General features: G+C 41.9%; 1 protein-coding gene across 1 annotated transcript in view; it reads left to right on the top strand.

The window, feature by feature from the left end:
- The window catches only part of LOC113649958 (catenin (cadherin-associated protein), alpha 2), a 61,990-nt gene that overhangs the window by 25,960 nt on the left and 12,822 nt on the right, over window positions 1-23,208 (top strand). Inside the window, exons 2-5 of the mRNA XM_047816550.1 lie at window positions 10,834-10,926; window positions 14,163-14,319; window positions 15,168-15,368; window positions 21,333-21,484. Coding sequence (XP_047672506.1) covers window positions 10,834-10,926; window positions 14,163-14,319; window positions 15,168-15,368; window positions 21,333-21,484 — 603 coding nt within the window. The remainder of the gene's footprint in view (window positions 1-10,833; window positions 10,927-14,162; window positions 14,320-15,167; window positions 15,369-21,332; window positions 21,485-23,208) is intronic.

Consider the following 23,208-nt stretch of genomic DNA (forward strand, 5'->3'; position numbering starts at 1 on the left):
TATGCCATTTTCATTTTGTACATAAACGAGAGTCAAAACCAGGAGGGAATCGTCGTGTGGATACGTTTTAAAACGCCGGCTCTTAAGCAGCGGATCCGAAAGTCAGCAAGTGGAAAATAAAACAGCATTAAAACCTCTTTATGAGTTTAAAGTGTCCAGAAACGGTGAACCTCCATCCCTCCATCCCTCCATCCCTCACCATAAATCCTTTCACCCCGTTATACATCTGTTTAATGCCATCCTTAGAATTTATACCCAGCAGCATCATGATGAATTTTGTAAGGCAGGGTTTCAGCATTGTGGCCATAGATACAGTTTTTCTGTTTATTCTGATAAACCTGCTCTTTACGACTTAAAAGGAAAAGCAGATTAATGTTTTTTTTATAGCTTCACTTCAGCATAATGTACATCATATCTATTATTAATGTAGACTCAAGTGTCCTTCTTTTATTAAGAGGTTTATTATATATCTCTCTTTTTTATTTTTTATTTTATTTTAAGATCAGGAAACATAAGAATGCTAACCGGAGCATCTGATTGGGCGTAATACCCCAGAGCCCCGCCCACAAAGAACTCCATGAGCTAAGGGTCTAATATTCTTGAATAAACACCACAAAACTGCACGCACACTGCATACATCCCAATATTAGAGACCTTAGTGTGCACAGTAAATCCTCAGAATGGTAGCAGAGTGCAAAGGTTTATACCCCCTAAGGCTTGGGGGGGGGGGGGGGGTGATGTGTGATTAGATGGAAGTGGGTTATTTTTTTCCAACAACAACAACAACAACATCTTAGTGTTGAGTTCACCTTTCTGTTAAGACACAGCGATATTCCAGAGATTTAACAGCAGCACTATCGATAACGAGCAGAAGTAAATGCCCCCCAGATTATAATTTAGTCAAACACTCGATTTTAATTACAGTTTAGAGGTCTTAGAAGAGCAGTTAGAAATAATCATCTTTATTCTATTTCTTTTTGCAAAAAAATAAAAAAATAAAAAAATAAAAAAATAATTATCTTTTATTAAATAATAATTAATAATCTTTTCCAATTTTTAATATTCTTTCCTTCTTTTTTTTCTCAACATACACAAACCTTTGATCTCAGTGGTAACTAAAGATATAGATGGATGAATGGATGGATAGATGGATGGATAGATGAATGGATGGATGGATAGATGAATGGATCGATGGATGGATGGATGGATGGATGGACTGAAGGAAGGAAATGTACCATTTTATTCTAATATGACAACAATAACCCAATGTTTACGTTTTTCACTTCATCGTTACATTTTACGCTGCATCACTTTTTCTTTCCTCCTTTTTTTCTCAACATACACAAACCATCAATCTCCATGGTAAATGAAGATATAGATGGATGGATGGATGGATGGATGGATGGATGGATGGATGGATTTCTCAATATTTTCTAACCACGGACAAAATCACACTGATATAATTGATGTCAAAAACATCCAAAACAGAGAAGCACTAATGGAGAAAATTACAGACTCCGGCGCCCTGCCTGCACCCCATTTTTGACAATAAACATCTAAATTCTTTAATTATAGCTATCAGGAAAATTAAGTGGTAGCTATTATTAGGCCGTGGATGAAAAACGGCTATAGAGCATGTGCCTGCAGGGGTGGAGTTAATTGGTGAACTGTGACGAATGTTCTATCTGTCCACGTATTAGGCTAATTAGATAAAACTCTAGTGGCATGGCAGTGTCCCGGAGCGAGACGTTCAAACACTACGAAGACTAAAAAAAGTCACACTGACGATTTAAGCGTCGGAAAACGCCTCGCGAGCCGTCATCCGGTTCCGTCTTTCTTTAAAACACAAACAATATTATTACACCAGCGTCTGAAGGATTTCATGCTCCTGTTCTAGTAGACTTCACATCTCCACATCAGACTGTGTACCTTCTCAAATCTTATACACCGTGTCAAAGAAAATCCGGCAAATATGAAAAAAAGGCTCAGCGATACGAGGACCCGGGATCCAGGCTTTACAAGACGGATAATAGGATAATGAGCTGGAGGAGGAAGGGGAGAGAGATGTGGAATTCGGTTCTGATGGTGACAGTCAATTTGAGAATATTTCTGATTTCCAGCCAGAAAGCACTCGCCATTAAAAAGGAGATATTTATACATTGTAGTCCGATTTCTAAAAGAAGAAGAAGAAAAACAAGAAGAAGAAGAAGAAGAAGGAGGAGGATGAGGAGGAGTTTCTTGAAGGTTCTATGGAATAAGTAAGGCTTCTACAAGGTTGCTCTGTGCATAATATTTACCTTTAGATGTTCCTGATAAGCTTCCTTACATTCATTCATTCATCTTCTACCGCTTATTCGAACTTCTCGGGTCACGGGGAGCCTGTGCCTATCTCAGGCGTCATCGGGCATCGAGGCAGGATACACCCTGGACGGAGTGCCAACCCATCACAGGGCACACACACACTCTCATTCACACACACACACACACACTACGGACAATTTTCCAGAGATGCCAGTCAACCTACCATGCATGTCTTTGGACCGGGGGAGGAAACCGGAGTACCCGGAGGAAACCCCCGAGGCACGGGGAGAACATGCAAACTCCACACACACAAGGCGGAGGTGGGAATCGAACCCCCAACCCTGGAGGTGTGAGGCGAACGTGCTAACCACTAAGCCACCGTGCCCCCTAGTTTCCTTATCATTTTAGAAGTTAGGAGATCATGTGTGATATGGATGCACCACAAAGCTGAATTCTACTTTCTTTAATTAACATCAAGTCCCTCCAGGTATCACCTTTCCACTCACAGGCTCCTTGATGGTTCTGGACGTTTCCTGCGCTGCATGATCAGATTTTATTCTCTCACTTTGTTCAAGCACTCTGTTCATGTGGGACGAAGCAGCCAGACTTTCCGGCTCAAACGATCTGCCGAGTTCATAAATAAAGAGGAGAAGCGGCGTGTGCTGAGCCACATCACTATTCAGAAGATCGAAAGGCTTCAACTGGAGGTAGCAGCTGCTGCAGGCAGAGACAGATTGAGGAAGATGCTTTCACATTTATTCACTCACGAAGCCTTGAGTGTTCAATATATAAGACTGATCAATATATTATACCCCAGTCGGTTCGACGGGCCTGACGTTAGCTTAATATGTTCTTTCAGTGCTCCTGCACGCAGCGGTGTTAGAGGTTGATGGTGTGGTGTCCTACACACGAGGAGTAATGAGTCGGGCGTGTACATATATGTACTTGACAGGGAGAAGAAAGAGAAAGCCGAGCGTAACCGTGTATAAATGTCAGCGCTAATGGATCTGGTAGCTTTCCTGTACTTTACCGAATAGTGCTACATCCATCATCGGCAACAGAAGGCTTGGACTGAGAAGGAGCTGTGTGGCAAACACCTTCAAGACAATGGGTAAAAGTTAGTATCCATATTAGTGATGCACTGGTACTGTACTGGTAACCAGCATCAGCCCAGTACCGTGTTCCATATAAATATAAACCTGTGATCAGTACACCATCCGATCAACTGATGCATCCTGGTGCATTTCATGATTAATGATCAAAGGGTGGCAATAAATCTGGTGCTAACCGGTTTAAAGTCTCTAAACAGTTTCAGAAGGGATCCAGTTTATGTTCTGATCCTGTGGGATCAATTAGATCATCATGGCAGTACATGGGATGGACAGATTCTGTGACATGTGATGAAGAACAATATAGATGCTTGTTCTCACCAGCAATTCATCATCGGTCTGTTGTGCTGTAGGTGAAGTGTGAATGAATCATCGCCTCAGTAAAGAGTCATCACTCAAAAGGAATAGGTTGTAAGAAGGTTAGAGGTGAGCGAGAAGCACCGACATATATGTAGGAGGATGGGAGTGGACGAGGTGAGTATATCTTCACTGTGACTGTCTAAAAACACCTTCACATCTGTACTTACTGTATGTACTTATTTATTTATTTATTTATTACTAAGTCCGGAATATTCTGTGGACCGCATGATGTACTTCTAAAGCATTAATTCCTAAACGATAGGTCAGAGCTTCTCTTTTATTAGAACACACACACACACACACACACACACACACACACACACACCTTGTGAGAACAGTAATGAAAGACAGCCAGGTCTTTATTCTGAGGTCCACAAAAGATCTGGTTATACTTTTGACCCTCAGTTCTGAAAGGATGAAATGTTCTGATGATGAAATTCACACTTGTGCAATGTTTTTTGACTTCACTGTTCATCATCGTTATCAAATCCTCATCTGAAAGCCAGACTCGTCCAGGCAAACAGCATGGCAGTGTACCAGACATCAGCAGTGTAAAAACTGCATGGATTTGAAGCACTTGTGAGTGTGATAGATAAAAAATAACAACCTCTGGTCCATTTTCTGCCACAGGCCTTGTGGCGATCCCAGCAAACGTTTGATATGTCGGCTGAATTGGGTCACGGCACCACCGTCTTTCTCCAGAACTTATAAGAGTTAAATATATATGTAGGGTAGCAAGTTTTATTTTAAAGATACTTTGCATATTTTAACTTCCTATTCCACCTGATTATCCGTGAACCAAATGGTAGCGGGCCGCCCAAGGAACATTAAATTATTTCCATTTTATTTACTGTGGTGTATTTCTCCCGGGTTTGTGCGACTTTCCATGGACGAGAGGTTAACCGGGAGCTGAGAGACGTCACCTAAAGCCGCACCAATACCGCGCATGCGCAAAATATCATGATATCGTGGCCGGGTTTAGGTGACGTCTGGAGCTGAGCGGCTGCGAGCGGCAGTGGTGTTGTAGCTTTGGTGGAGAGAGAAGGTGTGTATCGCTCTTCTCTCTGTTCACCGGTACTTTGTCATGTTTAACAGTGCTTGGTGTACGTGTATATTGTGTTTGCTCAAATTTAACCCACAGATTGGCAAAAATGAGCACGAAACAGACGTCGTTAGAAAGTTAGAAACTCTGCCGGTGTTCTGGATTAAAGTCATGGCGGAATACCCTGAGTTCCCTTTCGAGGGAACTCGACGCTGTGTCAGTGCTGACGCTATGGGAATGCTCATAGCGTCAGCACTGATGCAGCGTCTCGTTCCCTTCTCAGGGAACCGGGTTACATACGTAACCTGGTGTAGTTCCTTCTATTACTAACTCATCTTTTTTATCTAGTTGTATATTCCACAAACATAATGGATGGTGTTGTTGAAGAAACTTGCACAGAATGAATATTCTTTTCAAATGAAAAAGAAATAATTAATAATTAAAGTACGCACGTAAGCGTTTTTTATTTCTACTTTTTATTCAAAACAAATCGATGTCAGACGTTTTTTTCCCATCTGCCTGATGGGTACCGTACCGTAAATCTCTGTATATATAGTACAGTACAGTAGAGACACACAAAGAACAATGGATCAAGCTTCCAGATCTCCTGCGGTCCAGCACTTGGTGAACTCACAGCTAGTTACCACCATTGTTATGCGAATAACATCGATCAGCCGAAGAGCGAGAGCTGGCGCTCCGGTGTTTGTTTGTATCTCTGCTGTTAGCCGGTGTTAGAATAGAAAATGTTTGTATTTAATTAAGCAGAGAATATGGACTCACGTGCCATGACTGATCTTACCAATCACACAGCAGTCGTTATGTCACCGTTAAGGATCGCAGCCTCTCTTTTTATCCGCCTCGCCTTTATGCACGGTTTCTCTTGTTTTCAATCACTTTCCCTGTCGCGTGTTTGAGTCACTAAAGTTTTATATGATAGAAATGAGTCAGCGGGTGTTCATTCGAGCCGTGACTGCCTGCTCCCAGACAGAAGCACTCAACACTGGACAATAAATCATATTTAGAATTCATTCATTTATTGGTGTTATATGTGCCAAGCCGAGGTTTGCCGAAGACTTTGGCTTTCATACAGTACACTCTAGAGATGTTCGTATCTGAGGAGCCTCGTAAAGAAAATGATGCAGCACAGTATATGTCGTGTCGAGCATAACGTTTATATCAAGTACGCCAGTATGTCATATTTTTATCCTTTTGTTTTGTGCAAATTCAGCCGCATTGTTTTTTATACTGTACCTCTGTTTTACTCCTTTGACCTTTAGTATGGTAAGCAGCAGCATCATCAGCATCAGCAGCAATCAAGACAAAGTTGATTTGTTTACAAGAAAAGCAAAGTAATGAGCACTGGTTTATCTCATAATCTCTTTCTTCATTTGTTCTTCATTTATTTTTGGGTGTGACTCACTACTCTGCTTTCTGCTTTATTTGGGGGCACTTAATTATGCTGCAAAGCCAAAATCTATGTTTTCCAGGCAATCATGTTGTCATCTGACGAACCAGGCAGATGAGTCATTATGATTAAGACTCCAGGGTTTTAGATATCTTTAGGACATTACACTCTACTTGGCTACATGATTGTGTCAAAACCCTACAATTTATCCTTTAAGCGTTATACGCGGCACGGCTGCTCTCCATGTCACTTACATGCTTTACTCTTACTAAACATCTCAGAGCCACACGGCCATCCTCATTAGAGCCACAGCTCCTGCTTGACAACCTTTATGCTCATGCTAATCTTTCCATGTCTAGCAATTAGCAAGACTTGGTCCTGAAAGTTCGAGGTTTAGAACAAAGGTGAATTAAGCTGAAACACGTCCTTGTACCTGAAGTTAGCCAGGCTTCAAAGTAGAGCCCTGTGACCCGACTGCATGCTAGCCAGTGGCAATTAGCATGCTATAGAGCTCTCTCTATCTCTCTCTCTCTCTTTCTGCCAAAGGGGACGCTGAGGGCAGGTAGGCTCTAATAATAACACCAGTCTGACAAGTGATGTGAGGTTCCACAGTCAAATCCTCAGACAAATCCCACGCAATGAGCGAATCGATTCCACTCTTCCGTGTTCTCTGGAATGAATTGTCACTTAAAGGAAGTGTGAAAGGCCAACGCATGCTGACAGTCACACGAGCGGATGCATATCGACATCGGGACGACGTGACGGAATAGTCCGAGGTTGAAAGGTCCGTTCGGTGGAAGTGAAGCTTTGAGATCTGCTTTATTAAGACCCTCTATGTTAGTGTCTCATCTTGCTCAAGGTCATTTAAAATCCAGACCATTTCCATGGTATTCCACAGTTACGTAGGACACCAGGATATTACAGCTCAACATGAGCTTACACTACATGGAGAACCCCATGGAGATGGAGAGAAGATCTGAAACTAGATCTAGATAGACAGGAACCCTGACTCAGGAACCCTGGAGCTGTGTTTCCATGAACTAGATCATCAGCAGGAAATTAGATTCAGGCTTTTAATTGGATTAGTTCATTTAGTTTTTTTTATTAATTACTGGATACCAGCTTTACATGAGGATCTTAATAATCAGGTTTCCTTCTGTAGGTCAAACATATCAATAAAGTATTTATTATTAATTAATTTGTTTTTTCCACTAACAAGTTTGCCACTTAGATAAACTACAGAGTCATTAAGATGCAATGATTTTCTTAGGGGAGGCACTGTGGCTTAGTGGCTAGCACGTTCACCTCACACCTCCAGGGTCGGGGGTTCGATTCCCGCCTCCGCCTTGTGTGTGTGGAGTTTGCATGTTCTCCCCGTGCCTTGGGGTTTTCCTACGGGTACTCCGGTTTCCTCCCCTGGTCCAAAGACATGCATGGTAGGTTGATTGGCATCTCTGGAAAATTGTCCGTAGTGTGTGTGTGTGAGTGAATGAGAGAGTGTGTGTGTGCCCTGTGATGGGTTGGCACTCCGTCCTGTATCCTGCCTCGATGCCCGATGACGCCTGAGATAGGCACAGGCTCCCCGTGACCCGAGAAGTTCGGATAAGTGGTAGAAAATTAATGAATGAATGAATGAATGAATGATTTTCTTAGCTCTTACACAATCATTAAGTGCACATCTTTGTTGCAGTAGTTTGCAACCCATAGTGTTGTCATTTTCTCCTCCGTCACTGCTCTTGAGCCACAGATGTCACAGTGCACTTTGTATTTCTTGTTTTTTTTTTATTTATTTACTTGATGCACCGCTGAAGAACTTTTGTCTAGACTTAGACCTGAATGAGAGATAATCACATTTCAGTTAGCTGGTCTTGCTTTTATGGTTTGCCATTAAACGGATTTTCTAAACAGTGGAGGCACATTTCAGGTACATGTCTGAATTAAAAACAGAATTATTAATATTGCCCTGAGAAGTATGGCCCATTAGTCTCAGAAAAGCTATGAAAGCAATTTTGTTGAAGCGGCCTGGATATAAAAAGCATTCAAAGTCTAGTTTGTCTATAAAATGTCCTGCCCGACCACAGACACAGCAATAATCAGTAAGGCCCATATTTCAGGGCTCCTGACTCCCATCTGTGTTTAAAGCTCTGTCCATTCTGCACTGGTGGGTTATACTGTATACACACGAGCCTGATTGTGTGTGTTTACAGCTGGGACCTTGAGGCTGGGTACCAGTGAGACTCTGCTGGAAGGATTTGTGAGTAGCTCTGGCATGGATGCACTTAGCACCCTGCTTTTGCACTTCCCCAGTGGGCCACGCTCCTCCATCTTGGCCATGGTGTCAGTCTGATTTATTTAAGCTCCATCCAGGGACATGGCAGGCAATTGGCTAGACCAGTCAGGCAAACAGCTTCTCCTATCTTCTAGTTCATTCTCCAGGTACTACTGCTTAGAAATCCTGCCATGGAAGAAAAATGTCTTAGTGGGTGCTTGGCACGTTTACCTTCTCCTTTTGAACATCGGCTAGAGTCAAAGCCAAGCGATATTCCCAGGGGAAAGCATCTGTAACGTCAAAAGTGTGCTGATTAGAGGCAAAAAAAAAAGTCTGATTAACACTTCATGGTGGATTGAACATATCTGAGCTGATTTCTGGATTGATGACATAATCAGAAGGCTGTAATTATCTTCAACCACAGGTCTCTTGTAGGACCTGACGGTCCTCCCCCTTTAGTGGCTTTTGCTCGGTTGGAATGAAAACCACGGATCTATTTCAGATCCCACCGGACTGGACACATTCGACCTATAATCATAAACCCCACTGGAATCTGTGCTTAAAAAATCGATAGTTAGATGGCAAAACCCCAAAGACATCAAACCATGTTGTGAGTTTACTCTTTGAGGCTCATTTTCTTCTTTAGTGCAACGTTAAACTCGCTCTATTTGCCAATAAAATCATTCAGATGGGTTCAGCAAAACGGCTGGCATCGCACAAGGTCTCTATTCAGGAAGTAAAGAAAAAGAAAAGAAAATTATGAAGGTTCCTTAAGTACTGTAATTTTGATTGGATTGGATGCCGCAGATTGGCTCGTGCTCAGAGGTCTGAGAATGAATCTATCATCAGTGTTTATGGATACAAGAGGAGACAGTTTTGTTTTCTCCTGCAGTAGAAGATGAATATTTACCTGCTCATGATGGAGGTTCCAGAACTCCAGGCTATCCACGAGAGCTCTCCATCAGCACAGACGGCTCAGACGCTCACTTTTAGCGTGGTCTAGTATACGATATGCACTCACATGTCTCTCTCAGCCTCACTCACTTCTTCTGCATCCGTACGTCCTGGAAGGCAGATGATTCAATGACAATTCTGCCTTAACTTAGCTAGCAGGCCCACTCGATTAGCATGAAGGGTCTCAGGCGGAAGGTGATTTGCGATTTGTCTGAAATATTTAGTGAAATCACAACCCGGACTCAAAGACAGCTTGGGCCCGAGAACAGCCGGGACTTTAGTGCTTTTGTAACCAAATAGTCAAGAATTAGCATTAACGAGCAGAATTAGCATATTCAAATTCTAACGTATGTGGAGTTCACTGATTCCATGTTAGCTGTACGGTTAAAGTAAGAAACGATTCTTCACAGTTACAGCAGTTATTAGAATAGTAAGTGAAGTCGTGATGTGTACAGTGTCGATAAGTGAGCGTGACACGGCACAGGTAGCGGGTTGCAGGGTCCCTGTCGATCATGTTCTGCCTGAAAATTAGGCGACATGGCGTTCTGTTTTAGCCTGGCCATCTGCTACTTTAATTACACCCAGAGATGTGCGTTTGGATCAAACGGCTGCCGCATGCTGCCACACGTCGCCGTGATGGTCCTGAATATTCAGCCCTAATGAGGATGACTCTTCTGCCTCACCTCAGCACGGCCAGCTAATCACCACTGACTTACCAAATGGGCTCCAATTAGGCCTCTCTCCGTGCACCCGATGACATTTCGGAGGTAATTGTGTTTCACGATGGCAACTTACAAGTAGCTCGTGTAGCTGTCGCCTCCTACACAAAAGACAGCGGCGAGTCAGGTCCGGATCCTCGTTAACGCTGCGCGGACATTTAGAAAAGGAAAAAAAGGGTTGTTCGAGGTGACGGTGATGGGATGTGGGACGGGTCGTCAGAATCCACGTTCTTCATGCAGAAAAATAACAAATACTAATCTAACACTTCAACGCGCTCTAAACCTCTGTACATATTTTGCCCTGACATTGCCTTTACAAGTCAGGCATAAAATCCCCGAGCAGCGCACACTGTGCTGATAGCTGAAGACTGACGACACGAACAGCAAGAGGACGAGAAATTTTGTGTGTGTGTGTGTGTGTGTATGTGTGTGTGTGTGTGTGTGTGTGTGTGTGTGTGTGTGTGTGTGTGTATGTGTGTGTGTGTGTGTGTATGTGTGTGTGAGATTTAGCAGGTCAGCAGGATTTATGCAACTAAATGGCAAGACTGCCTCGTTGTTCATGTGGTGATTTAACAAGCCTTTACTGGTGACCCAATATCTCACTAACCTCACTAACTCTCTCTCTCTCTCTCTCTCTCTCTCTCTCTCTCTCTCTCTCTCTCTCTCTCATACAGGTAGCTAATCTGGCATGTTCCATCTCCAACAACGAGGAAGGCGTGAAGCTGGTGCGCATGGCCGCTACACAGATCGACAGTCTGTGTCCTCAGGTACGAGTCCTTTATAAACCGTTCGCAACAGATCACGTCGTCTCAAAGCAGCTTTACAAACATCCAGATGTGTTTAGATCCATAACGAAAAACCAGATGTGACAAAATTCCGAAGTGTCAGTCAGTAGTCTCTAAGGTACATCATCAGGTGCGTAGGTGGATAAAGCAGCTATAATTTCTGTGATTAGTGAATATTTAATAGCCTTTGGAACAGAGATGTCATCGGAGGCAAGTATATAAACATGTTATCATATACTGTACATACTGTACACAACGATTTAGCATCAGATAAAAAAAAACCTTTCTTTGATTAATTATTTAAAAGTCAAATAACAAGAAGAAGAAGAAGAAGAAGAAGAACACTGATACATATATACACTATATATATATTTCGTGGTCATGGGCAGAATAACAGATCTGTAGACAAGGGGGAAAAAAGGCTTTTTATCAACATGATGGATTCTCACTCAGGCTCTTCATTTCTTTGCTAGTCATTTACTGTAATCTTCTAGATTCCTCATAAAAAAACAGCAGTCAATCATATAGAAATTCATGAGGACAAAAGCTGCGGAAATTACTCGCTTATTCAAAAAAGAAGGCATGAAAAGGAAACACACTCCATCACGTCACCGCCGGCCAGCTTCAGAGTGACAGCATCGTGTCGTGTCTGCTCTTTACTCACACGCCTCTGTTCTGTATCAGTAACCCCCGGTTCTCATAGCGACGGGGTAAAGGAAGAACGGCAGAGCTTCCACGGAACGACACTCCAGACGGATCGACGATCCGAAGGAACGGGCGCGGACGAAGGAAGGTGACACATGTCCTCGGGTCCTGTAACGTTTTCTTTCCTTCAGGAAAGCTATGTGAACGGATACGTTGGTGTTTCCTAGTTCACGGACGACTGGAAACCGAGTCTGGGTTGTTTTTATTACAGACTCCTTAATCAATGTTCACAGGTGATCTCAGTAACACAGCTTGTTCTAATAATGATTAATAATCATGTTAGCACGAAGGGGGCGACACGACATTCCTATTACAGCAAGGATTAGAAGATAATCGGTGGAAATTTGATTAGAGAATTCTTTGTTCATCTCCGTGAACTGCTGTTAAATTTGGGAAGTTATTCAATTATTAGCAGGTAAATTATCCAGAGTGACTAAAACACAGGAAAAACATCAGCAATGTGACCAAAGGGGTCATTTTACTGTACACACAGTGGAGATGAGCATGTGTGACAGGTTCAGAAATTACATTTAAACATAAAAAAGAACTTTTTTTATATCAACTTTCCTCTATAACTATTTTGCAGAAATAATTAATGAATCCAGATCATTGTGTCGCTTTGTAGAAGCCAACATTCCTGTTTAAACTTAGACAAAAATTTATCAAGAGTAACTCCTTCTAGAGCTTTCGAGCCACATGCACCAAATACGGATATGTTGTAGAACCTGGTCTGAAGTTTGTTGCTATTACTTTTCTAAGCGATCCGAGTACCGGTACTTCCGGAGCCAGGTCTCAAAGTGGACTTTTTTCCCCATAGACTCCCATTATAAACTTTGGAGGTTTATAACTCGGCAAGCTTTCGAACTCTCTACACCAAACTCGGCCAGCTCCTTTAGGGTGAGACTCTGGACAAAGGTTTAAATCGGTGTACCGACTGGTCTTTCGGTTGTCCCGCAGCCCCACCCACAATATATGCAAAATCAAAAAACGTTTTACAACATGGACATGTGACGTATCAAAACACTCAGAACAACGAGGGGAACTCCCTCACGGGTATTCTGATGATGTCACATGCTCGTCTCCACTTGCCTCCGAATGTTTTGGCACAATAGCTTTCTGTCGACTTGCCTCCAAACGTAACACTGATCCTTATGTCCACCCGCCACCAAAAAACACCGGCCTCTTCGAATACTTGCTTCGTCAAAGCCGACATCAAAGTTTGTCGCGACGAACTTTACAAATCTAGTTATTCTTTAGTATACAAAAAAAACCCGTTTAAGTGAAACTTTATGAAGCTCAATGTGAAGAAAATTTGGGGGTTTTAGGAGCGAGGTTAGTATTTAAAGGAAATACAACAAAATCCAATCAAGTTACATTAAAATGAATAAATTAACCAGTTTATGCAAAATAGAAATAGTTTGCCAAATATTAAATATTTAAAAAAGAAAAAAAATAATAGAATAAAAAAATATAATTTTAGAAATAAAACATTTAATTATTTATTTATTCATTTATTTATTTACATTTTTAATGTTTTCTTGTTCCCAGTAATTATTATTATTATTATACATTTTAATTCCACTCATTGACTTTCAGTCAGTGTTTAATCCCACTCAGGGTCACAGTCACCAAGGAAGAAGGTGCTCACACAATTTAGAGCCACCAGTTCACCCACCACTGTGTTACTGGTAGGAAACTGAAGAACATGAAAGAAACCTCCACAGACACGAGATAAACATCCACAATCCAGGACTGTTGGGTTCTACCACTTGTCCGTGTGGATCGTCCTCGGCTCTGTGACTGAACGAGAAGTTCGTCACTTCATCAGAGGTCGTTGTGAAAGTTCAGAGGATGTACTGTACATACGTGTCTGTTTGAGGATCCCTCAGAGATCCCTCAGGATCCCTCAGAGATCCCTCAGAGCACCCAGTCTGTTGAGAAGTTGGTGACTGATGATCTCAGAAGAGCAGATGGACATGTGATGGAGCTGACTGAAGACAGAGCAGAGGTGTATTGAGGGTCAGTAAGACAACGAAGCCTCCTGCATTCTGTTACCTGCACTTCCTGTTCCTGTATCTGAGTTCCAAATGGTGGCTTCTTGCTCAAGCTTGGATGGTGGATTTAGAGTGACAGAAATCACTCATCATAAAAGAACTGTTTGGTCATGAGATTTAATCACTAAAGATCAAAGGACATGAGCATTGCTATGGCACTCATCTAATCAACCAATAAGATGACAGCAAAGTCAGAAAACTAGGAAGTAGTGGCAATTATGATGATGATGATGATGATGATGATGATGATGATGATGATGACAAACTAAACATTATTACATATTTGTTACATTACTCTTATGTTGAAGAATATTTACGGCTGCGTGACCACACTGATCGATGATGTAGGAAGACATTAACACACACACACACACACACACACACACACACACACACACCGTTTGTTAGAGTCTAGGTCACTGCTCAGGACCATGCTCATTGGTTCCATCCTTCATCCAGGTGATCAACGCTGCCCTGACGCTGGCGGCTCGTCCCCAGAGTAAAGTGGCTCAAGACAACATGGACGTGTTTAAAGACCAATGGGAGAAGCAGGTGCGCATCCTGACCGAGGCTGTGGATGACATCACCTCTGTCGATGACTTCCTGTCTGTGTCAGGTAAAGTAACACGGCTCGGGTTTACGGTTTTTTTAACCAGTGCTACCTTTCTTCTGGTGATGTCTGAGATACACAAACTCTCTGTCCTGAATCTGTGGGATGGATTTATTTATTTATTTATTTATTTATTTACTATTTTTTAAGATGAAGGTAATAAACAGCAAAGCAGCAGCTAAGAACATGGTGACTGTTCAAATCAGTTTAAATCATAAAGCGATGATCATTTCAACAAATAAAAAACATTAAATGAGGAATAAAGAATTTTCAGCTTTAACTCGTTTAGTTTTCTACTTTTCTATATTAATCTCTAAACAGCTCCACGTCGGCGTGCAGCTCGGATGATGAAATGAAAGCTTTTTTTATACCTTTTTCTTTGACATTAACTGTTTAAAGCTACACACAGCAATATTTAAAGACATATCTTCTGCTCCTGATAATGAACTCCACGATAAAATGGAGTCTTGTTGCGTTGCTCATGTTTTATTTTATGAACACATTCGAGCTTTGTGTGTATTTTAGTCTAGTTTCTTTTATGCTTGTAATCTCTCTGTTATCAGTAACCATGGCTCTGTCTCTCTCTGTCTTGGTTTTGGTGAATCCTAATAGATTTACCAAAAAAGACAGACAGACAGAGAGACAGGCAGACGGACAGAGAGACAGACAGGCAGACAGACAGAGAGACAGACAGAGAGACAGACAGACAGACAGAGAGACAGATAGATAGATAGATAGATAGATAGATAGATAGATAGATAGATAGATAGATAGATAGATAGATAGATAGATAGATAGATAGACAGACAGATTCTCCTACTTCTAACTTATTTGTTTTCCCCCTGTGCTTTTAGAGAACCACATCCTGGAGGATGTGAACAAGTGTGTAATCGCTCTGCAGGAGGGGGATGTGGACACGCTGGACAGGACAGCGGGGGCGATCAGAGGTCGTGCCGCTCGCGTGGTCCATATCATCAACGCCGAGATGGAGAACTATGAGCCGGGCGTCTACACTGAGAGAGTCCTGGAGTCCATCAAGCTGCTGTCTGAAACCGGTGAGATGCTCCTTCTGCTGCACTGCACTGAGAAACACTTCATCATCTCACCGTGACATGTGTAGGCACGGACAAGCTGGACTCACGTCCACACAGTAGCTTGTTTAGAACTGGTAAAGGAACTGGGTAACTGAGTAACTGGGTAACTGAGTAACTGGGTAACTGAATAACTAAGTAACTGGGTAACTGAGTAACTGGGTAACTGAGTAACTGATTTACTGGGTAACTGATTAACTGGGTAACTAGGTAACTGATTAACTGAGTAACTGCATAACCGGGTAACTGAGTAACCTGGGTAACTGGGTAACGGAGTAACTGATTAACTGAGTAACTGGATAACCGAGTAACCGAGTAACCTGGGTAACTGAGTAACTGGGTAATTGGGTAACTGAGTAACTGGGTAACTGAGTAACTGGATAACCGGGTAACCGAGTAACCGAGTAACCTGGGTAACTGAGTAACTGGGTAATTGGGTAACTGAGTAACTGGGTAACTGAGTAACTGGATAACTGAGTAACTGATTAATTGGGTAACTGAGTAACCGGGTAACCGAGTAACCTGGGTAACTGAGTAACTGATTAATTGGGTAACTGAGTAACCGGGTAACCGAGTAACCTGGGTGACTGAGTAACTGGGTAACTGAGTAACTGGGTAACTGAGTAACTGATTAACTGGGTGACTGATTAACTGAGTAACTGGATAACCGGGTAACTGAGTAACCGGGTAACCGAGTAACCGGGTAACTGAGTAACTGGGTAACTGAGTAACTGGCCCTTTGTGAGAAGATGCAGGTTTTCTAGGAGCAGAGACGACACTCACTGAATAGTGATGACTCTCAGAATTCAACTGAAATCTCAAGCAGTGAAATCTGGAAGCTTCTTTTTTTCTTTCTGTTCTTCTCGTCTATCTATCTATCTATCTATCTATCTATCTATCTATCTATCTATCTATCTATCTATCTATCTATCTATCTATCTATCTATCTATTTATTTATGAATTATGGACCCTATCCATGTGATGTGTCCAGATGTTTGTTATGGATAACCAACCAGTCTTTCTGAGGGTGTGGAACTGATTTGGAAAGCTTCTGCTGTAGGATCCTTAAACCCTTTAACGTTTATTCCACTGGAGAGTTTAAAGGTCCAAGTCACAAATATATAAAGCTACATTACAGAGTAGAGGCTGACATTTTTTTCGGGATTCCCGCGGGATGGGAAACAAATTCACTATTAATCACGTGACAGGAAAAAATGTCAGCAGGAGTGGGCGGGACCGGGAATACACAAATATACCTTTTATATAAATAAAAATATAATCTGTTTGCTTTAGTATGGCTGGTTAAATGAATGACATCTTTACTGTAACTAACAGATCTCGGACAAAAAAACACGGGAGTGGAAGGGAATGGGAGTCATTCTTCTGGGATTGGGACGGGACGAGATTTTCCCCATTTTTTTTTTTTTTTTTTTTCGGGATTGGGAAGGGACGGCAATTTTTTGGGGGGAGCGGGAAGGGAGAGGTTTGAAAATCCACTCCTGTGTCACCCTCAAGTACAGAGCTGCTGTCATGCTGGTAGAAGTGACATGTGGTAATTAGATAGTGGAGAAGATTCTGCTCCTATTTACCAAATTTGGTGTCTCTGTGACGTCGGGCCATGGCTCAGCGTTGTGTTGTATTATAATGGAGATTCGTTGGAAGAAAGAGAAAAAAAAAACTAAATTATGATTATGGAGCCATTTTTTTCTGCCTTGACACAAAAAAAGCTCTCTAAAAAGAACTGGACAGGTTTTTTGTAAAAGGAGTGAAAGAAAATGTCAAAAGCCAGACAGGAAGTCGGTGTGACGGAGAGACTTCAGGTGCCACCTGTTGCTTTTTTGTTTTTTTTCTAATGCTGATTCATCTTTCATCAGTTTTTTTTCCCAAGGACAGCTTTTACTGTCCATTGTCAGTTTGTGGACATCAGTAATTTAGTCTGTGATGGACACCATGGCGAACCCCAGACAGGCCGCCGTCACAGAGAACACGGAGATTTCACTCCCGCTGTGGATCCAGTGCCTTAAAATTACACTCCATCAGAGCCGCTCGCTGATGAGAGGAAACGGCTTTTATCTCAGCTGCAGTGCTGAAGTAAAGAAAAAGGAAATAAAAAAAGCCCCAGCTGCCTTGTGATGTAGTGTTTGTGTCTCACGCAACACTGTTATTGTTTGAAATCGACTGCTGAGTGGCTGGAAGAATGAGAGCAGAGCTGCTGTGATGCTGACAGTCTTAGTGTGTGTGTGTGTGTGTGTGTGTGTGTGTGTGTGTGTGTGTGTGTGTGTGTGTGTGTGTGTGTGTGTGATTTTTTTACAGTAAAACAAAGATCACACACTAGGATGCCGATACGTACTGCGTCTGCTCAACAGTGACACACTGAGACATCATTTACTCTGTACACGTCTCACACGTCCGGCTTTATTTACATTCTACATTTCTTCCTTGTTCACAGCCTCCATCAGACCCCCATGTGTCTGCTTCCTAATTTACTTCCTTATATACATACTTTTTATCCACATACTTATATAAAATAATATAATATAGGGGTGCACGGTGGCTTAGTGGTTAGCACGTTCGCCTCACACCTCCAGGGTCGGGGTTCGATTCCCGCCTCCGCCTTGTGTGTGTGGAGTTTGCATGTTCTCCCCGTGCCTCGGGGGTTTCCTCCGGGTACTCCGGTTTCCTCCCCCGGTCCAAAGACATGCATGGTAGGTTGATTGGCATCTCTGAAAAATTGTCTGTAGTGAGTGTGTGTGTGTGTGAGTGAGTGAGAGTGTGTGTGTGCCCTGTGATGGGTTGGCACTCCGTCCAGGGTGTATCCTGCCTCGATGCCCGATGACGCCTGAGATAGGCACAGGCTCCCCGTGACCCGAGAAGTTCGGATAAGCGGTAGAAAATTATTGAATGAATGAAGTCTCTAAGGATTTAAAATAATGTTTAAGTTAAAACTTAGGAAGAAGTCTCCGGTTTCAGTGCTTGGTGACGATCCTTGTCCTACTTTGTGGTTTCATAATAAAGGAAAAAGAAAAACTGGTGAGAGAATGAGAGTTTATAGGTACAGTATTTCTAGCTGTTATACGTTTCATAGATGTTCTGTAACTTTACAGAAGATGCTCCCCGTGACCCGAGAAGTTCGGATAAGCGGTAGAAGATGAATGAATGAATAATATAATATAATATAATATAATATTTATGACTAACAAGTGGAAAAGAAAATGTAACTTACATCTGTTTATTTTTCCATATATCAGTATGTCTATTATTTATTTATTACTTAACATCTTATTTTCTTTGTTTATTGACATAATTACTTTCATAAGTATCTCTCTTTGTCTCCGTTTCTTTCTCTCTCTTTCTCTGTCTCTCTCTGTCTCCGTCTCTCTTTCTCTGTGTCTCTCTGTCTCTCTCTCTCTCTGTCTCTCTCTGTCTCTCTCTCTCTCTCTCTATGTCCCTCTGTCTTTCTGTTTCTCTCTCTCTCTTTCTCTCTCTCTCTCTCTCTCTCTCTCTCTCTCTCTCTCAATGTCCCTCTGTCTCTCTCTCTCTCTCTCTCTCTCTCTCTCTCTCTCTCTCTCTCTCTCTCTCTCTCTATGTCACTATAACATCATGTCCAAACCACTGATGGAGTGGTGCATCATCATCACCATCATCATCATCATCATCATCACCATCATCACCATCATCATTGTCACCATCATCATCATTATAATAGTAGAAATGCTCAGTGCCCCGTGATTGGCTAGAGCTGCTGTGATTGACAGGGCAATGATGAGGTTTAGCCTCGAGTCAATAATGATCAATCTCAAGCTAACTGATGCTGAAAATGCACACACACACATACACACACACACACACACACACACACACACACACACACACACACACACACATTCTTTTAAAAAGTTTTTTGTTTTCAGAAGTCTCTCTCTCTCTCTCTCTCTCTCTCTCTCTCTCGTTCTAATTGGTGCTCCTAGCCGGATTTCACACACTGAAGGGTCTCCGACACACACCGTGTCACTATACAGCAGAAAAGTATGAAAAATGATATTATCAGAGCTTATTACAATCTAACGAGCAGCGAACATGACGCTCGAGTCACCATCTCAACACCAGCTTCAGGCAAAAAAAAAAAACAAAAAAAAAACAACTGCTTCACTTCGTTCTCTCGCAATCCATAGGGGAAATAAACGAGTGCAGGCCAAAATAATGACTCTTACATTAACACGTCACCGATCGCTTCTGAACGAGATAAATAAGGACTAAAATAATCAGGATGTGAGCGAGCGAGCCATGCGACGACCTTCGAGGGCTTGACACTGGAGACTCCTTGCACTCGGAGACTCCACCTCCGGAGACGTACGTACAGGATCTGTACCAGCTCGTGTGAACGAGTTGTCGCTATAGAAACGTCGTCTCTTTAACACGTCGCTAAGGTGTAACGACGACGAGCCTGACATCGCTGGACCGCTAAACTCCATCAACCGGCTCCCATAATACTCCGCTCTCGCCTCATCTACAGCTTTTTCTAGTCTGGTGATTTTACTCCGGCTAAATTGCACCGGCTGTAGATTTTTTATCCTCCGCTTTGTACAAGTGTTTATGCTGTCAGGATAGAGACGTATAAGAGACGTGTGAAAACAGACGTCAAACGAAGGAAACACACACACACACACACACACACACACACACACACACACACACACACACACACACACACACACACACATTCGTCATCTCCACGCGGCTCGGTGATGATCCATCCTCAGACTCGGTCTCAGAGAGCTCGTTTATAAAGAACACAACGATGTTAAAGCACACATTAGTGTAGAGACGAGTCTGTGTACAACAACACAAACATGTCTCCTTTGCTCTGACATTTAAAGTCACACTTACGTCTCTGTACTCGAGTCGTTTATGTGATATCGACGTATGAGGAATGTGACATGTCTGTTTGTCCCCCAGAACACACCGTACACTCGTCTGGAGTTCACCAGGTCCTTACCGTGTGCTGTTATAGAGCGTGTGTATGGAGGATATAGTGCACGCCTTACACACTGTATAAAGCCACTATTTAAAGAAAGAGAGGAAAAAAGAAAGGGAATAAAAGAGTTGCTCTGTGTGTCTGTGAACAGATTAGGAGTAAAACTGAACAAACACGTCGGAGAAAAAAAATACGACATTTCTCTTTCGTTCTCCATTTTTCTGTTTGATCAAACACTGAACACTGAAGTGAACACACATTAGAGTTAAGCTCACTAGATTTCTCTCCCTCTTCTGTTCTCTCTCTCTTCAATGAACAAGAAGAGAGAAAAGGAGAGAGAGAGAGAGAGTGAGAGAGAAGGGAAGAGAGAGAAAAATAGAGGGAGAAACAAAGGGAGAGAGGGACGAGAAATGGGAGAGAGAGAGAGGGAGAGAGAGGAGAGAGAGAGAGAGAGGGGAAGAAAGAAGAGGGAGAGAGGAGAGGGAAGGAGCGCGTAGAAGGGAGAGAGGAGAGAGAGAGAGAGGAGAGAGAGCGAGCAGAGAGAGAGAGAAGAGAGGGAAAAAGAGAGGAAGAGAAAGGAGAGAGGAGAGAGAGAGCGAAGAGAAGAGAGAGAGGGGCGACGAGGGAGAGAGAGAGGGAGTGAGGGAGGGAGGGCGGAGAGAGAGAGTAGAAAGGCGAGAGAGGAGAGAGAGAGAGAAGAGGGCATATAGAGGATATATCTATGAGAGAGAGATATATACGAATCTAGTAGAGCTAGATCATCACACAAAGGCGAGTATTAGCTCTATCGATCTCTCTCTCACTCTCTCTCTCTCTCTCTCTCCCTTTCTCACTCTCTCTCTCTCTCTCTCTCTCTCTCTCTCTCTCTCTCTCTTTCTCTCTCTCTCTCTCTCTCTCTCTCTCTCTCTCTCTCTCTCTCTCTCTCTCTCTCTCTCTCTCTCTCTCTCTGCAGTGATGCCCCGCTTCGCCGAGCAGGTGGAGGTGGCCATTGAAGCTCTGAGCACCAGCCCTCCTCAACCCTTCGAGGAGAATGAGTTCATTGATGCTTCGCGTCTGGTCTATGACGGCGTGCGTGACATTAGGAAAGCTGTCCTCATGATACGGGTGAGCTTACATAAGCACAGATCCTACACATTCATAATGTGTCATAATGAGTTATATACTCCTATAGAACATCTAATACCTGTACAAATGCTCACAGTCAGTAAACTATATTTACACTGTGAATATACATAAGACTTTATAAAGCCTGAGCACATGACTTCCTAATGTCAGGATAAATATCATCATTATAACAAACTTAGTGTAGTAACTGAACTATACACTATATGCTATAATTCATTACAACATACTGCTGATTATGCATTATAAACCAACATAATGTATTGTAGTCTCTGATATGAACCGCTATAAATGTCTGTAAGAGTTTTACACTTAATAAAGTCTATGTGTATGGCATTATAATGGTAATGTTGCTTTATAAATAATGCACAGGTTCAGTAAAGTAGCTGTACTACAGGAAAATATAACATACTCCATTACTGTATTCATAATGCGTTAGGAATATGTTTATAATGTATTATAGATATAATACATCCATAACACTTTATAAGGCTTACATATATGACTTCATAAAGCTTTATTAGTTTATATCACTAGAAGTGTTATGGATGTAGATGCTAAAGCTACTGTATGATGCATTATTACAAATGCTCTGATATAGTATCTGTACCACGGTGTGTAATGTAGAGCCTGTGTTACAGGTATAATGCATTATAACATGTCTATGATCTAAGTACAGTAAAAGCATCTGTCCAGGATTTTCACAGGGATTATGAGGCATTAGGAATGTGGTTATAGCGCATTACGTGTGCAGGATGTATAGGAAATGTTTCTACACTGTCCAAAAAAGGCCAAAAAATAAAACTGAACTTTATAAATTTTGCATTTTAATTCAGATCTGAAAATAAATGAACGTATTAATCCACGGTGAGCGATCACACAGAAGCCCAAACGATGACATTGGAGCATCATAGCAATGAATATACACACTTAATAAGCCAGTTATTTATCCTCAACACTGATAACAAACTTAAAAAAAATCCCAGGACCAATTTCACCCCGTCAGACGAAAGCAAGTGAATTATTTTTCAGTAACATCTGGTGTACTGTAATAATACAATAACGACGCCGCTGCGCCTGCATTTATCTGGTGTACATCTGGTCCTGTAGCACTTAATGACTTCTACATATGGTATAATGTGTTTTATACACTGAGTTATTTTATACGATCATTATATTAACTATTGAAATATTGACTTTGAAAAATATTCTTACATTCAATAACGGCACCGCGTTTGCATGAATTATTATTATTATTATTATTATTATTATTATTATTATTATTATTATTATTATTATTATTATTATAAGAGGCAGAAAAGAGAAAAGAGGAAAAAGAAGATAAAGGAAAAAGTGTTAATTCATTATCCAAGCTGTGGCTGTGAAGGAAATGAATTCCTGCTAGGCTAGATCAAATTTAAAACGTGCCAAAAATATTTTATTTGCATGCAGCTTTGTATCTGACGTGATGATCTGTAACGGTGCCTACAGTGTCGGAGCACATCAATTCCTCCTCCTGTGGTTTCATCAATACACTTTACATCACCCATGTTCCCTCTAAAAAAAAGGGGGGCTTATAGAGCAGCATAACACCACGCTACATTACTGCACTGGGGTTTGGACACGTTCCAAATTTAACGTGTCAGCTTTCAGGTCAGTAGGAAATCTGAATCAAACAAGACACTGACGTATGTTGTAATGCGTTA

The sequence above is a fragment of the Tachysurus fulvidraco genome, chromosome 7 (genome assembly GCF_022655615.1).
Source record: "Tachysurus fulvidraco isolate hzauxx_2018 chromosome 7, HZAU_PFXX_2.0, whole genome shotgun sequence".
NCBI classification, from domain to species: domain Eukaryota; kingdom Metazoa; phylum Chordata; class Actinopteri; order Siluriformes; family Bagridae; genus Tachysurus; species Tachysurus fulvidraco.